A 15,451-nucleotide genomic window follows, 5' to 3' on the forward strand; every position below is an offset into this window, starting at 1 on the left:
CTTTCCTTCTTCTCCTGTGCTGTGCTAGATAGTTTCATGAATTTATGATTGTCTGTATCCTGTCTTTGGTTCAATCCGCAGGAGTTGTAAAATTCCTACCCACCAAAATCGCATAGGTGGGGAGTTGTGAGCTTTCATTTTCCTTTTTATTTGCTATCTTCATGAAATCCTAGCTTTCTCTAATGGGTGTTGCATGGGACTAAGGCATCTCATCATTTGTCATTTCGCGCGTGGATTGTCATGCGAGCAAATATAATTGGACCACGTGAGTGTACAGAATGCAGTTATCTGTCATTGAAGTAATAATGCCTCCACCATGGAGTTCCAAGTAATCGTGCAGTGCAAATCCTTTTTTTTATCTCTTTCTGAAATTGTGTATTATTTCTTGAACTTCTTTGGCAGACCCATCTGGTTATTGAGTGACATCTTGACTGAGCAGGCTCTTTATGTCCCCACCAGCCACAGCTAGGCAGCGGCATTTAATTAAAATCGTCACGTTCCGCTGCGCTTCTAGCCGCGCAGGCACAGCCGAGCAAACCAAACAAAGAGGGGCAATTCACCAGCCCCATTGCAGAGGGGAAGAGCACAGAAAAGGTGACGCGTCGGCAGCCCGGAACCGGGGCGCCACAACACGTGTGGCGCAGCCTGCTAAGCACCCGCTATTCGTGCTGCATCATCTGTCAGTGCAGTCCCACTGCGGGAGAACAGGCGCAGAGAGAGGAGCCCAACTGTGAGATCCTTCCCTCACGTTCTCTGCTCTACTCACCTTTCTCTGTGTCAACCGCCCTGTGCTGTTGATACTGCCCCAAATTCCCTGGAATGAGACTTTTGTGAGCCCCTGGCTCAGCCGCAAAATTACCCGTGTTATTTCTCCTGCTGCACCGTGCGCCCAGGAGATACCACTGTGGAACTGATACGTCAGATTCGGCTGTGACATCTGGGCGCAGCATCTCGTGTGGATGAAAGATGGTGAGCGATGCATTACCGCCAACTGCCAAAAGTGATCACCTCCAATGCTAACTTTGTTCTCTGTTCTTTTAGGGTCAATCCCGACGTCCCGCCGGTGGTGAGAAGAAGAGCCGTGGCTTCGGCCGCTCCAAGGCTCAACAAGCCGACGTTGGCGATGGACGACAGACCGGGGGAAAGCCTCAGGTCAAGAAGGCCGTTTTCGAGAGCACCAAGAAGAAGGAAATTGGTGTGTCAGATCTTACCTTGCTGAGCAAGGTGTCCAACGAGGCTATCAACGAGAACCTCAAACTCCGCTTTGAGCATGGAGAGATATACGTGGGTGGCCCTCTGGGGAAACGCGGGTTAAAGTCCCCTCTGTTGGTCAGTTCATGCTAATCCGGTCGCGACAGACATATATCGGCCATGTGTTGGTATCGGTTAACCCGTTTCGAGATTGTAAGTGCCCGCATATGTCTCCTAGTTCGATTGTACAGTCCTAACACGTTTACAGTGGGGATTTACACCGACCAAGTCCTCCAATCGTACCGGGGCAAGAACCGACTTGAAGTTCCGCCCCATGTCTTTGCAGTCGCCGAATCCGCCTATTACAATATGAAAGCATACAAGGATAACCAGTGCGTGATTATCTCTGGTGAATCCGGAGCAGGGAAGACCGAGGCCGCCAAGCGGTTGATGCAGTACATCGCGAGCGTCTCGGGAGGTAGCGATTCGTCCATTCAGCAGACGAAGGACATGGTCTTAGCTACCAATCCTCTTCTGGAGTCCTTTGGAAATGCGAAGACACTGCGCAACAATAATTCGTCCCGTTTCGGAAAGTATCTGGAGCTGGAATTCAATAGCAATGGCGAGCCTATTGGCGCAAAGATCACCAACTATCTCCTGGAGAAGTCCAGAGTCGTTGGCCAGATCACAAACGAGCGGAATTTCCACATCTTCTACCAGCTTACCAAGGCTGCGCCACAGAACTATCGAGGTCAGTAGTGTCCATTCTCTATCAGGAGTAGTATTGTGCTAATGTGAGCTCTCCTCTCCAGACAACTTTGGGATTCAACAACCACAGTCATATCTCTATACGAGCCGCTCAAAATGTCTCGATGTTCCGGGCATAGATGATGTTGCCGATTTCAAAGATGTCCTTGAAGCCATGAGAATCATTGGGTTGAGTCAAGCTGAGCAGGACAACATCTTCCGCATGTTGGCTGCAATCTTGTGGTTGGGAAATATTCAGTTCGTTGAGGACGACCACACCAACGCGTCGATTACCGATCAATCTGTGGTGGATTTCGTCGCCTATCTTCTCGAAGTCGCTCCCGAACAGGTTAACAAAGCTCTCACTGTACGGATCATGGAGACTGCTCGGGGAGGCCGAAGGGGCTCAGTCTATGAAGTTCCGTTGAACACGGTTCAGGCACTCGCGGTCCGGGATGCCCTTGCGAAAGCGATCTACTTCAATCTTTTCGATTGGATAGTGGAACGACTCAACAACTCGCTGACCGCAAAGGGCGCGGTGGCCAACTCCATTGGTATCCTCGATATCTACGGGTTTGAGATTTTCGAAAAGAACTCATTCGAGCAACTGTGTATCAACTACGTCAACGAGAAACTGCAGCAGATTTTCATTCAGTTGACGCTGAAAGCGGAGCAGGAGGAGTACGCTCGGGAGCAGATCAAATGGACTCCGATTAGCTATTTCGACAACAAGGTGGTGTGCTCGCTGATTGAGGATAAGCGTCCACCCGGTGTGTTCGCGGCGCTCAACGACGCCTGCGCCACTGCTCACGCAGACTCCGCTGCTGCCGACCAGACCTTCGTGGGGAGGCTGAACTTCCTCTCGCAGAATCCTAACTTTGAGAATCGCCAGGGCCAGTTCATTATCAAGCACTATGCTGGAGATGTCACCTACACTGTCGAGGGCATGACCGACAAGAACAAGGATCAGTTGTTGAAGGACCTGCTCAACCTGGTGGACTCTAGCAGCAACCACTTCTTACATACCCTGTTCCCCAACCAGGTTAATCAGGATGACAAGAGACGCCCGCCCACGGCTGGTGACAAGATCAAGGCATCTGCCAATGATCTGGTTGACACACTAATGAGATGCCAACCGTCGTACATCCGGACTATCAAGCCCAACGACAATAAGTCCCCCAAGAAATACAATGAGGCTAATGTGCTGCACCAAATCAAATATCTCGGTCTTCAGGAGAACGTGCGTATCCGACGAGCCGGGTTCGCATACCGTCAGACTTTCGACAAGTTCGTGGAGCGATTCTATCTCTTGTCAAAGCACACGTCGTATGCTGGTGACTACATTTGGACAGGAGATGCAGAATCTGGAGCCCGCCAGATCTTGAAAGACGTTGGCATTCCTCCCGAGGAATACCAGATGGGTGTTACAAAAGCGTTCATCAAGACCCCCGAGACGCTTTTTGCTCTGGAACATATGCGTGATCGCTACTGGCACAATATGGCCATCCGCATCCAGCGAGCATGGCGTAATTACCTGCGTTATCGCACAGAGTGCGCTATCCGCATCCAGCGGTTCTGGCGCCGCGTCACTGGTGGCTTGGAATATATCAAATTGCGTGACCAAGGCCACCAGGTGCTCCAGGGCAAGAAAGAGCGACGGCGCATGAGTCTTCTGGGCTCGCGCAGATTCATGGGAGACTACATTGGCGTTGGTAACAAGGGCGGACCAGGGGAAATAATTCGTAGCAGCGCCGGCATCGGTGAGAGGCGATCTTCTCAATTTGTTTTGGTACGGCTCGCTAACAGTCCATCTAGGTTCGGACCCTATTCTTTTCTCATGCCGCTGTGAACTGCTAGTCTCCAAGTTCGGTCGATCGAGCAAACCGATGCCTCGTATCCTTGTCCTGGTGCGTATAACTGAAATTATGAGGCCTACAAACGGCTGCTAATTATTCAATAGACCAGCAGACATGTCTACATAATCGTGCAGAGCATCGTGAACAACCAGTTGACGATCTCCTCGGAGCGAACGATTCCTGTTGGTGCCATCAAATGTGTCAGCACTTCGAACTTGAAGGACGACTGGTTTGCCATTGTCGTCGGCTCCCAGCAAGAACCCGACCCTCTCATCAGCTGTGTATTCAAGACCGAGTTCTTCACTCACCTCACCAACGCTTTGCGCGGGCAGCTGAACTTGAAGATTGGCGAAACGTACGTACATCCGGTGCATTATGCACTGCAGCGCTGACAATGCTCCAGGATTGAATACAACAAGAAGCCAGGCAAGCTAGCCACCGTCAAGGCCGTCAAAGACCCTGCCGTCCCTCGCGACGACACGTATAAGAGCGGCACCATTCATACAGGACCGGGTGAACCTCCCGACTCCGTTTCGAAGCCAACTCCCAGACCCAAACAGGTTGCTGCCAGGCCCGTCACGAAAGGCAAACTGCTACGTCCTGGTGGGCCTGGAGGTGGCCCTTCGAAGCTCAGCGGAAACCGTCCAAATGGCACCGCTGCCAAACCTACACCCCAGCCGGCGCCTCAGCCGACTCCCCAGCCCGCAGCAGCAGCGGCTGCCCAGGCACGGCCCGTACCCCAGCCTGTCGCCGCGGTGGCAGCATCTCACAACCGCACCCCGTCAGCAGCTTCGCAGACGTCAGTTCGCGCACCTCCGCCGCCACCACCTGCCGCTCCTCCGGCTAAGAAGCCTACCGCCAAGGTGCTCTATGACTTCACCAGTGACCAATCCAACGAGCTTTCGATCCGTGCTGGAGAAATCGTCCAGATCATTTCCAAGGAAGGAAATGGTAAGTTTTCATATTTCTTGAGGCTAAGTAAGAAGAGTTTGGGAGTGATGGTTGCTGACGATGAACAGGATGGTGGCTGTGTATGAACATGGAGACGAATGCTCAAGGATGGACTCCACAAGCCTACCTGGAGGAGCAGGTTGCCCCTGCACCTAAACCGGCGCCACCACCTCCGCCGCCAGCGCCCAAGGCAACGACAAATGGCGCTGCAGCGGCGGCGGCAGCGAAGGCGAAGCCGACTCCGCCGGCGCCTCCCGCGAAGAGACCGGCCGCAAGAGGGAAGCCCCTTGCACCGCCCGCACGCGATAGCGCTGTGAGCATGAACTCGCAAGACTCGTCTGGAGGAAGTGGACGGGCAACCCCGAACAGTGCATCGAATGCCAGCCTCGCGGGAGGCCTTGCCGAGGCGTTGAGACAGCGCCAGAGTGCTATGCGAGGTTCACAGGACGACGACGACGACTGGTGAGGCTGTCAATAAAGGAAATAAATAGGGTGATGAATCTTATGCTGTGCGGAGGTTCATAGTTTTCACGTCATTTTGTCTTTAGACTTTTTTTTTCTCTAGTGGAGCGCTTTCACAGTGCAAGATACCTGCACTGTCGTCTGTTGGTTGATGACTTTACTTTGTAATACTGACATACATCTCATACCCGCATGTGACTTTGTTCTTGGTTATGGGTTGCAAGCAATGTGTTGCATCCGGCTGTAGGCTCTATTTCGCAGGACCCTACTCCATTCGAATTGTTCTTTTTTTTTTCGAGTTTAGAATTCCAATTCCGGCGGGGTGGGCTATTTACTGTCGAGTCGATCCCTGTCTGTCTATCTTCCTGGCGGGTTGTCTGTCTTGTCCATTATTGGGAGATCTTGTATGGATCTTTTTTTTTCTTTGCACAAACTTTCCTTCCCTTTCCTTTTTTTATCCTCGATAAAAGTTAGCCAGAAGTGTTCTCTGTCTGTCTCTCTGTCTGCATAAGGTAAGGATGTAGTGAGCGAGCGAGCATAGCACAGTATTGACAACGACAATGAATCTAACAAACGCATCTATCTGCTTGAAGGGTTAGTAACGTCGGTAGAGAGTACCGTCTATCTCAATATTAACTAACTAACTGGGTGGAGTTGCCTTCCTGCAGGTATTATTATTTGTTTAAAATTAGGTACTACTGGAGAAAAAAAATACAGATTCTTGGTTTATAGTTGTAGCATTGTGTTATCGACACCAACAATGTTATGTTCCCTTGGGTAGTTCTGGGACAGAGGATATGGCCAGGAAGCGCGCCTGAACAAGTGGAAAGTCTTCTGCATAGATATATAGATACAAGCCTTTAACGACTCGCTCCGCTCGTCTAGGCTTGAAGGGTAAAGAACACCTAGGCTTTCTAATGCCTATAAATCCTCTGGACCTTCGGCCCTCCGCATAACTATAACGTAAGCCTATATAAAGCCTATAGGGAGCCAGCATAAAGCCTTTAAAGGTGCCAGTATAAAGCCTGTAGGGAAGCCTATAGGGGTTCCAATGTAAGCCTATAGGGGTGCCAGCATGAAGCCTATAAGGGTTCCAATATTAAGCCTGTAGGGGTCCCAGTATAAAAATCTGTAGGGGTACCAGTATAAAGCCTATACCCAGCTCCTAGTTTTTGTTGTGGTATGCTTACATAATTTCTACAGACAGGTGCTGAATAAGCAAAACTGACCAATCACATGCCCGTCCGTAGAAATTATCAGCAAAAAGTGTTATTTCCATTATAATAGAGGGGATATACCAGGTTTTTGTTCTTGTCATCTATGCGAGAGTTGCCTGGAGTCTGTGTAAGTACTGCACATATATTGTACGTACATGTACCTTCTGCTGAATAAACACTGTCTGAGCACAATCTGTCTACTTCATAGATGGGTCAGAAGGGTAGATAATTCCTGTGGTACTCCGTACTGGGTTCCCATCCATGGATATTCCTTCCGACTCCTCGACCAATCAGAGTGCAGAACTTCCCGATCTCGACATAGAACACAACTTCCAGAACGACCCACGAATCTGGCTGTTAAGCGCATCTCAGCGTTAACAGCGCAGGTCTCTGCCATTGGTCTACTGTGTAGATACATGTACAGTACATGTATCCAGCAGTGATTTCCTCCTATGACGTACAAGGTAACGTCCTTGTCCATCGTTCTAATTTCGATCGACGCCCACCAGCCAATCGTCATGTGATTCGCTGCGGCTTGCCCCGCATCATTGCGCGGCCTCAGCCTCCGATACCCCGCCAACAGCGTTGCACCGCCACAGTGTTGTCTACTCCCTCTCAGTTCTCTCTCTAGAGCATCTCCCTTCGTCAATAAAGATATAAATAACTGGTAAGTTTTGATCTTTCTTTGCTCATCATTGCTCAATTGATTGATTTGTTTGTTTATTTTTTGCTTTTTTTCTCTGACAAACAATTCCTATCCCAGTTACAGACTCCGTGCCTTTCTCTCCAGTGTTGCATAACAATGTCCTACAGCCGTGACGACTACGGTGGTAACTACTCCGCTGAATACGGCAGCGGCGGCAGCTATGGCGGTGGTAGACAGGAGGGCGGTTACTCGGGCGGATACTCCGAGGAAGGTCGTCACCACCATGGACACCACCACGGCGGCAGCGGTGCTGATGGCTACAGCGGTCGGCCGGAAGGAGGATACTCCAGCGGAAGATACGGTGATGACCGTCCATCAGGAGGATATGGTGAGGAGCGTCTATCCTACGGTGGTGGAAGACCTGAGGGAGAGTACTCCAGTGGGGGAGTATGGTGAGGAGCGCCCTCACGGTCACCACAGCAGTGGATATGGCGATGACCGTCCATCCTACGGTGGTGGTCGGCCGGAAGGAGGATACTCCAGCGGAGGATACGGTGATGAGCGCCCTTCGTACGGAAGTGGAAGACCCGAAGGCCACGGTCATAGCAGCGGTGGCTACGGAGGCAGCGATGACTTCTCTTCTGCCCTGCACCACGCCCAAGGACACCACGGCAGCGACAGCAGTTCAGGTGCCTCCTCGTTCTTCAGCGAGGCTCTGAACTTCTTGAAGCAGAACCAGGGCCGCTTCTCGAACGAGGACATTGACGAGAGCCACATGGTCAGCGCTCACCAGTCGCTGTACGGCGGCAGCGGCGGCGGCGAGGGCCGCAAGCACGACTCCAACACCCTAGGAGCCGGGGCCGCCATGCAGGCGCTGAAGCTGTTCACCTCGGGAGGGTCGTCGGGCACTGACAAGAACGAGCTGATTGGGCTGGCCATGTCGCAGGCAGCGAAGCTCTGGGAGCAGCAGAACAGCTCTGGTAGTGTGGTAAGTCGCGCCAATCCTGGAATTGGTCTGTGTTTTTCGCCAGAAGTGATTTGCGATCTGACTGTTGGTTCTGTAGAGCGGCGACAAGCAATCTGCCATCAACAAGGCTGCCGAATTGGCCTTCAAGATGTACATGAAGGGTCAAGGCAACGGACTGGGAGGGACCGGTGGTCCGGCGGGTCTGCTGAGCCTTGCCAGCAAGTTTTTCTAAAAACATGACATTTCAAGGCATTGGAAGACACCTTGCATATTGGCAATGGGCAATGATTGCAGTTCACAGGAAATGAGTATGACGAAGCATTGTGTTTAGTATTTACGGCGACCCGTACATATTTGTTATAGTTGCAACGTATAAATGGAAGAATTCCCTGTGTATGATTTGGCATGATACTTTTTTTTTGCTTGCAGTAATCTTTAAAAGAGTAGTATTAGCTGAAGCAATACTCCGGGTTCATGTGTAAGCCTTTTATCAACATTCTCTATCAGTCACTTAGTCTGCAGAAATACTGCTGGATGCCAAAGACTTTGTACAGTACATTACTATACCAGTTTTTATCTAGGGGCTCCCACCCATTTCCTTACGCTATAGACTGCCATATTCTCACCATCTCTCTTACTAATACGCAGTCTGTTTCTAATTTTGCAAACACAAGTTACTGTTACTGTTTTTATAGCAAGGTGATGAGCCCCACCTATGCAGATGCTCCTGATTGATAAGATCTTGCATCTCTGGTAGAAGATATAGGGACTCAGAGTACTTTTATGCTCATATATATGCCAAGAAATTTTTTTTTTAAAAAAAAAAACTTTTCTTCTCTCCTTTTGCCCTTGTTCAGGCTTTTAGTAGGGCTGCTCAACTGTTGGGACATTCCAGTGGAGCAGAGGGCAATCCTCTGAACCTTCAGGGCGCGCTAACAGGAAAAAATGCACAGGCATGCGCACAAAGAATGCTCAGCACAATGCGTTTGTCAGTGCAGGAAGACAGGGTCACTAGAATAATACATTATTGATTCACTGCAGGATTTACAGTAATTAGTGATTTTAGCAACGGCCGGACCACGGCGGCCCTGCTCACGCCACGCGTGACTTAAGGCGGAGCTGCCTTATTACGTCGACTCTCCGCTCGCCGTCGGAAACGAAAGGAACCAGCCGGTCGATTGAGGGGCGACAAAAATCCGACCCCAAACCAAAAATCTTCCTCTCTGCCTATCGCATCGCCCTCCGCTCTCTCTTTTCTTCGCCTCTTCCCATCCATTCCCTGCGACAACGCCAGATCGAATCCCCGCCGCGAACCATATGCGCTAGTGCACAGTCCTGATTTGCTTTCTGTCGCCTTTCCGCGCCTGGGGCGCGCCCGTCGGCTCTTGACGCAGCCATGGCCTTGTCCAAGTCCACCAGAATCATTACCCTGCTGGTGATCGATACGCTGTTCTTCCTGCTGGAGCTGGTTGTCGGTGCGTTGCGGTCAATCCTGGTCGTTGCTGCAAGAGGCGGTGTCGTTTTGCTGACTCCGATGCCCAGGCTATGCCGTTCACTCCCTCGCCCTTGTTGCTGATTCCTTTCACATGGTACGTGTCGATCCATTGTTTCTGCGGTTTACAGTGTTCTCGTGTGTCGAACAATCGACCGGCTAATTCTATTCTATAGTTAAATGATGTCCTGTCCTTGATTGTCGGATTATGGGCCGTCAAGGTTGCCAACCGGGAAACCAATTCGAAGATGTACACATACGGCGTGAGTCCCGCTTAGTCCCTCTATCTAGAGGATATTCCTAACGCGAGGATCGTGAATGCAGTGGCAACGAGCGGAGACATTGGGTGCGTTGATCAATGGGGTCTTTCTGGTCGCCCTGTGCATGTCCATCTTTCTCGAGGCCATCCAACGGCTGGTCGAGCCCCAGGAAGTAAAGAACCCGAAGCTGGTCTGCGTCGTGGGGTGCTTCGGTCTGTTGTCGAATATCCTGGGCCTGGTCCTCTTCCATGACCATTCCCACGGTCACGGTCACGACCATGGCCATCCGCACGGAGCCAAGGGAGACCTGGACGCGGCAGAGCAGGGTTACGGCGAGGAGCAGAGCACGCCCCAAATGGCCGACCAACGGGGCACCGTCGCCAGTGTCATGCCCGAGAATGTGGTCGGCGTCCGTCGATCGGATGGGCCTGATGTCGGCGAAGGCCCGCAACCTTACGGGGATCGCGTGCGTCGATTTACCAGGACCGATGAGACCAGTTCTACCGTGGCCGAGCCTACACCTGTGGCTCCCCGCAGAACCAGAGAAGGCGAGATTCATCACCGGCAGTCGCGCCGTCTCAGCGGATCTCGTCCCCGCGGCTTCGGCAGTCTGGACAATATCCACGTCCACCCGGCCACCCGCTGGCAGGACATCATCGCGGCCAGTCGCTTTGACGATGAGGAGAGTCTGGAGTCGGAAGAGGACAGCCAAGGCGAAGGGGTTGCAGCGCCTGTTTCGGAGCGGTCGAACCTGCTGCGACACAAGGATCGTGCGGCCAACTACACGGATGAAACGGCCACAGCCACTCCCAAGCCTCGCAAGTCGTTAGATTCCGATGTGCACGGCACTCATTACCACGCTCAGCCGAAGACCGGCGACAAGAAGGGCCACTCTCATGGGGACCTAAACATGAAGGGAGTCTTCTTGCATGTCATGGGCGACGCCCTGGGAAATATTGGTGTTATTGCGTCCGCGTTGGTCATCTGGCTCACGGACTACGACTGGCGATACTATGTGGACCCGGGCATTTCGTTGGTTATTACGGTCATCATTCTCTGCTCCGCCATCCCGCTGTGCCAGGCGGCGTCGCGGATCCTGCTGCAGGCGGTGCCGGCGGGCATGAGCATTGACCATATCAAGGAAGACATCGAGCGACTGCCAGGGGTCGTCAGCTGCCACCATCTGCATGTGTGGCAGTTGAGCGACACCAAGTTGGTGGCCTCATTGCACATCAAGATCGACTGCCAGATCAAGGACGAAGGCTCTGAGCGCTATATGCGTCTGGCGAGACAGGTGCGCAAGTGTCTGCATGCCTACGGCATCCATTCCTCGACTATCCAGCCCGAGTTCACCACCGACAGTGATACGGAGGACACCTACGGGCAGCTGATCAGTCGACCGGGAAGCGGGGACGGCGATGTCTCCAGCACCATGCTCCCCAGCCGTGCAGCGAGTTTCCGGGACGAACCAAGTGCTTGCCTCCTCGAATGCGGTGATGAGTGTCGTGGAGGAGGCCAGTGTTGCCCGAAGCCGAACAACAAGTGATTTGATTTCTTTTTTGTCTTCTTCTACGCTTCTTCCTACCCGTTATTTCCACCTAATCGTGTTTAGTCTTAGCCGATCGGTATTGTTACTTTGTTACTACCATTCTCCGGAGGATGTTTCGGCGTGGGTTCGGTTTGGCATCGGTTTTTCATGGCATGATCTGTAGATTTAGGATCTGGGTTCATAGAGAGTCCGTCGACGCGCTGGTTTCTATGCAGAACCGTTTCGATGGGAGGAGAGAGCAGTGTCGGGCTGTCAGATGGCGGGAATCCACTGTCCCTAGTAACTAATCGTAGATAGATATTATCCATATCAATACCATGGTGCTGAAGCTTCCTGGCTAGCCACTAGAGTTGTTTGTCACGATGGAGTTAGTATAGTTTCTAGGTAATACCAAGACGGTTGCGGAGTATTTCAGTATTGATATTGAGCATGACTACATCTACTATTAATAGCAGAAGAGAAGGAATATTAATTCTTCTGCGGCTGGTTCTGATTGATCATTGATGGCTGTGGGCAGCCAAGCGTCTTGCCTGGATCGGCTTAGTCAGGGAAATTCCCCCATCTCGATGCCTCGGCCGCGCGTTCTCGTCTGATCAGTTGCTGTTCTCCACTGCTGGCCTGAACGCCCTAATATCTCATCTCCATCTTACTTCCGGTCTCTCCATGGACCGGATTCTTGCTGTCTTGTTGTAATCTCGACAGAATTGACCATCCCTCGTTTTGCTGAGAAACTGCGACCCTGTCTCGGCAGTGTAGACTCTCCGCAATGTGTCCACACTCGTTTGTCCATTAGTCACGAAATGCGGCTGGATATTATCTCGACAGTCTTTTCTAATAATCCACCGAATACGACTGCTGCTGAGATACTAGATCGATGAGCTACGCGTATCCCCACGGCAGCCCCGGCGCTGCCATGCCGCCTCGCTCGTCCTACCGGAACCATATCGTCGAACCGCCCAGTTTGTTAGCTCGGGTGCTAGATGCCCTTCCGACGGAGGTGCAGGACTGGATCGCCGACATTCAGAATCGCTTCGGGTATGGCGGCAGGAGGAGAGCGGACCGGAGTGGGTTCTGGCAGGAACTGAGGTCGCTTGTGCGGCGCGCATTCTGCGTCGCGAACCTCCTGATCTTGATATGGATCGTCACGCTGAGGTGGGGGGAGAGGACCGTCTTCTGGGAAAGCGTCTCGAGCTGCTTGTGGGAGACGTGGGAGAGATGGGTGAGTCAAGCAACTGTCCCTTTTTATTACCTGGACCAAGTAGGATTCTAACTGTTCTATTCCAGCCTCCGAATGCCGCTCCCCATCACGTCGTATTCGTCGCGGACCCCCAGTTGGTCGATCCTCATACGTACCCGGGCCGGCCGTGGCCTCTGTCGACGTTGACAGTGCTTTATACGGATCAATATCTCAGGCGGGCCTTTTCGTCGATAGAGAACACCCTCGTACCCGACACGGTATTCTTCTTGGGAGACCTCTTCGACGGAGGCAGAGAATGGGCGACGAGCACGAGCTCCAGCCCGGACAAGCGTTACAAGAAATACGGAGATAAGTTCTGGCTGAAGGAATACGACCGGTTTGCGAGGATCTTCTTCCGTACGTGGAATGAGAGAAAGGCGCGTTCTGGCGCCGACCCGCGAGGCCGCAAGCTGGTCGCCAGCTTACCGGGGAATCACGACCTGGGATTCGGGAATGGTATCCAGGATCCCGTCCGTCGGCGGTTTCAGGCGTATTTTGGACGCGGGAATCGCATTGATATCGTCGGCAATCACACGTTTGTCTCGGTCGATACCGTCTCCCTCAGTGCGATGGACCAGCCGGACCCGGAGACGGGCAGCTCGGGCAACGGGGCGGGGGATGGACACCAGCCCAATGCCCAAATCTGGAGCGCGACCGAGGACTTTTTGAACGGCGTGAAAGCGCAGAAGGCCCGGCTCGAGACCGAGGAGCTGCGGTTGTTGCGCAACCAGAGCGAAGGTTACGTCTTTCGCGCTGGTGTCGTTGACCCGTCCGTGAATACGGTTTACCAGATGAGAGAAGTCCTCTCTCCCGGATTTCCTACCATTCTCCTGACTCATGTTCCTCTGTACCGAAAGCCAGCGACCCCTTGTGGTCCGCTGCGCGAGCGGTATCCACCTTCCTCGACGGATCCGTATCCGGAGGAGGACGAACAGAACGCGTTGAAAATCCACGGGGGATATCAGTACCAGAATGTGCTGACCCCAGCCATTTCGAACGAGCTGATCTCGAAGGTCGGCCCCGAAATCGCCCATATCTACTCGGGGGATGATCACGACTACTGCGAGATCGCCCATCGGGAGTTCAGCGGCTCTCCGAAAGAGATCACCGTGAAAAGCCTGTCATGGGCGATGGGAGTCCGGCGGCCAGGGTTCCTCATGACGACCCTGTGGAATCCGATCGATCCGGACACGGGACGGCCGCTCGACGGGGGCTCGTCGTCACCGACCTTGCAGAATCACCTCTGTCTGCTTCCGGACCAGCTGTCTGTCTTTATTCGATACGGAAGTCTCTTCGTGTTGACCTTGGTTGTGCTTCTGATCAGGTCGGTGGTTGTTACTTTTCTGCTAGATGGCAACAAGCCTTCTGCAGTCGAGGCCACTCTGCCTTATACCGAACGCCGTGTCTTCCATTCCCCGTCGGCTGGTTCAGGCTCGCCGTCGACCAGCGTTTCCAGCTCGACGTCGTGTTCAGCCGAGCTGGAACCACGGCTGTCGAGCCGGGGCTTGATTCGAGAGGCGAAGAACGCAGAGGACCTCCACTCGGCAAGGTACTATAGCCAGGACGACGACGTCCACAGCAGTACGCAGCGGTATCACGACTGGAAGCGCGCCGACGGCGAGAAGTGGAAGCCCAGTCGCCACCGGTCTGGCCCAGCGTCCGCGTGGGAGGAATTTGTGCGTTCGGTGAAACATGTCGCTGTCGTTGTGCTGCCTTACTATTTGTGGTTGATATGGAGGTGGTAAGCGCCTCAGGCGATGGAGTTTTTCTTGATATTCGTTTGTATATTTGAGCAAGAGCAAGCGTGGCTATTAGCATTGTTTTTTTTTCTTGCACCTGCTTAGGTGTATATAAATATAAATATATATCATGGGCATAGCACAGCAGAGCATTATTCAGGGATATTTGCTTAAAAGGCATCCATCCATCCAATCTACCATCCTTTTTAACAGTGTTTGCTACAGATAGATGAAGGGGATGGTTTTTTTTTCTTTTGGTATGAGCCTCAAGGCCGATAGCTTATATATATGCGTTATATATATATTTGAAGAAATGCATGGCGAGATTCCAAACGACACGTAACGCTCGTGCCAATGAAGCAAATGGTGTCATATATATAACTGAGATAATAAAAAAACGACATGACAGGATCAGGTCACGTTGCTTGTTGATACATATATGTAACTAGCTAATTCTCACGGGTTTGGTTGTTTCTCATAAATTGCCATTGTTTTTTTTTTGTTGTCTTTTTGTCATTTCTGTCATTTTTCCCCCCCGAGTCCTGAATTGAATTCAGAAGTCCTGATCTGCTAACAACAGGTTGAAAAGATCGATTATCTATCTAACGTAATCCACCCCCGAGCCGGACACACCACCGAGCCGGACACCACCTCCGAACGCGTCTCCTATATAGAAATTGAAGCTGAATTCTCTACCCAACATGGCAATTATATACAAAAATTAAGTTGTAGTACGTTCAGGACATCTAACTCTAGTATGGCCCACAATACCACAGTTACTGCACTTCTGTGGCGCACGTTGGCGTGGTTGAGAGGCCGGTAATTGAGACTGCGGAGGATCATTGGCTGGAGGTTCGACAACTTGATCTCTTGACCTCATGAGATCCTGCGCTTCTTCTCTAGTAATTCCTCCTTCATGGTGTATCTTCTTCTTGGATCTTTGACGCTTTTGCTTCTCCTTCTCATGCGCAGCGAATAAATCCTGGTATTGCTTCTTCATTATCGCCACTTGGATCATTGTAGATTCGCAAGCCTTTGTGATTTGATCAAATGCCTGATTAAATGGACTTGAAGGACTTATTTGGCCTTTTTCTATAAGCTTCTTGACTGCAGTTGCTTGCTGCTGTAGTGACGAGG

General features: G+C 51.9%; 4 protein-coding genes across 4 annotated transcripts; 3 read left to right on the forward strand and 1 right to left on the reverse strand.

The window, feature by feature from the left end:
* Positions 1 to 966: 966 nt before the first annotated feature.
* Positions 967 to 5,211, forward strand: T310_9381 (Myosin ATPase; the record flags this gene model as incomplete). The annotated part of the gene is made up of 9 exons (XM_013468171.1): positions 967 to 969; positions 1,042 to 1,329; positions 1,359 to 1,404; positions 1,460 to 1,942; positions 2,004 to 3,698; positions 3,754 to 3,845; positions 3,899 to 4,149; positions 4,198 to 4,745; positions 4,814 to 5,211. 9 exons carry the CDS (start codon positions 967 to 969, stop codon positions 5,209 to 5,211), a joined length of 3,804 nt encoding a protein of 1,267 aa, XP_013323625.1.
* A 2,015-nt stretch (positions 5,212 to 7,226) lies between these two features.
* Positions 7,227 to 8,772, forward strand: T310_9382 (uncharacterized protein; the record flags this gene model as incomplete). Its single annotated transcript, XM_013468172.1, has 5 exons — positions 7,227 to 7,458; positions 7,490 to 8,058; positions 8,135 to 8,237; positions 8,467 to 8,515; positions 8,733 to 8,772. The coding sequence occupies 5 exons, from the start codon at positions 7,227 to 7,229 to the stop codon at positions 8,770 to 8,772; spliced, it is 993 nt and encodes a 330-aa protein (XP_013323626.1).
* A 661-nt stretch (positions 8,773 to 9,433) lies between these two features.
* Positions 9,434 to 14,488, forward strand: T310_9383 (Zinc/cadmium resistance protein; the record flags this gene model as incomplete). Its single annotated transcript, XM_013468173.1, has 7 exons — positions 9,434 to 9,512; positions 9,580 to 9,626; positions 9,706 to 9,792; positions 9,854 to 11,331; positions 11,636 to 11,705; positions 12,209 to 14,316; positions 14,455 to 14,488. The coding sequence occupies 7 exons, from the start codon at positions 9,434 to 9,436 to the stop codon at positions 14,486 to 14,488; spliced, it is 3,903 nt and encodes a 1,300-aa protein (XP_013323627.1).
* A 547-nt stretch (positions 14,489 to 15,035) lies between these two features.
* Positions 15,036 to 15,451, reverse strand: T310_9384 (uncharacterized protein; the record flags this gene model as incomplete). Its single annotated transcript, XM_013468174.1, has 1 exon — positions 15,036 to 15,451. A coding segment is annotated over one exon (416 nt), but the record flags the coding sequence as incomplete, so codon positions are not given.

This window comes from Rasamsonia emersonii, assembly GCF_000968595.1.
Source record: "Rasamsonia emersonii CBS 393.64 chromosome Unknown ctg1118621762114, whole genome shotgun sequence".
NCBI lineage: Eukaryota > Fungi > Ascomycota > Eurotiomycetes > Eurotiales > Trichocomaceae > Rasamsonia > Rasamsonia emersonii.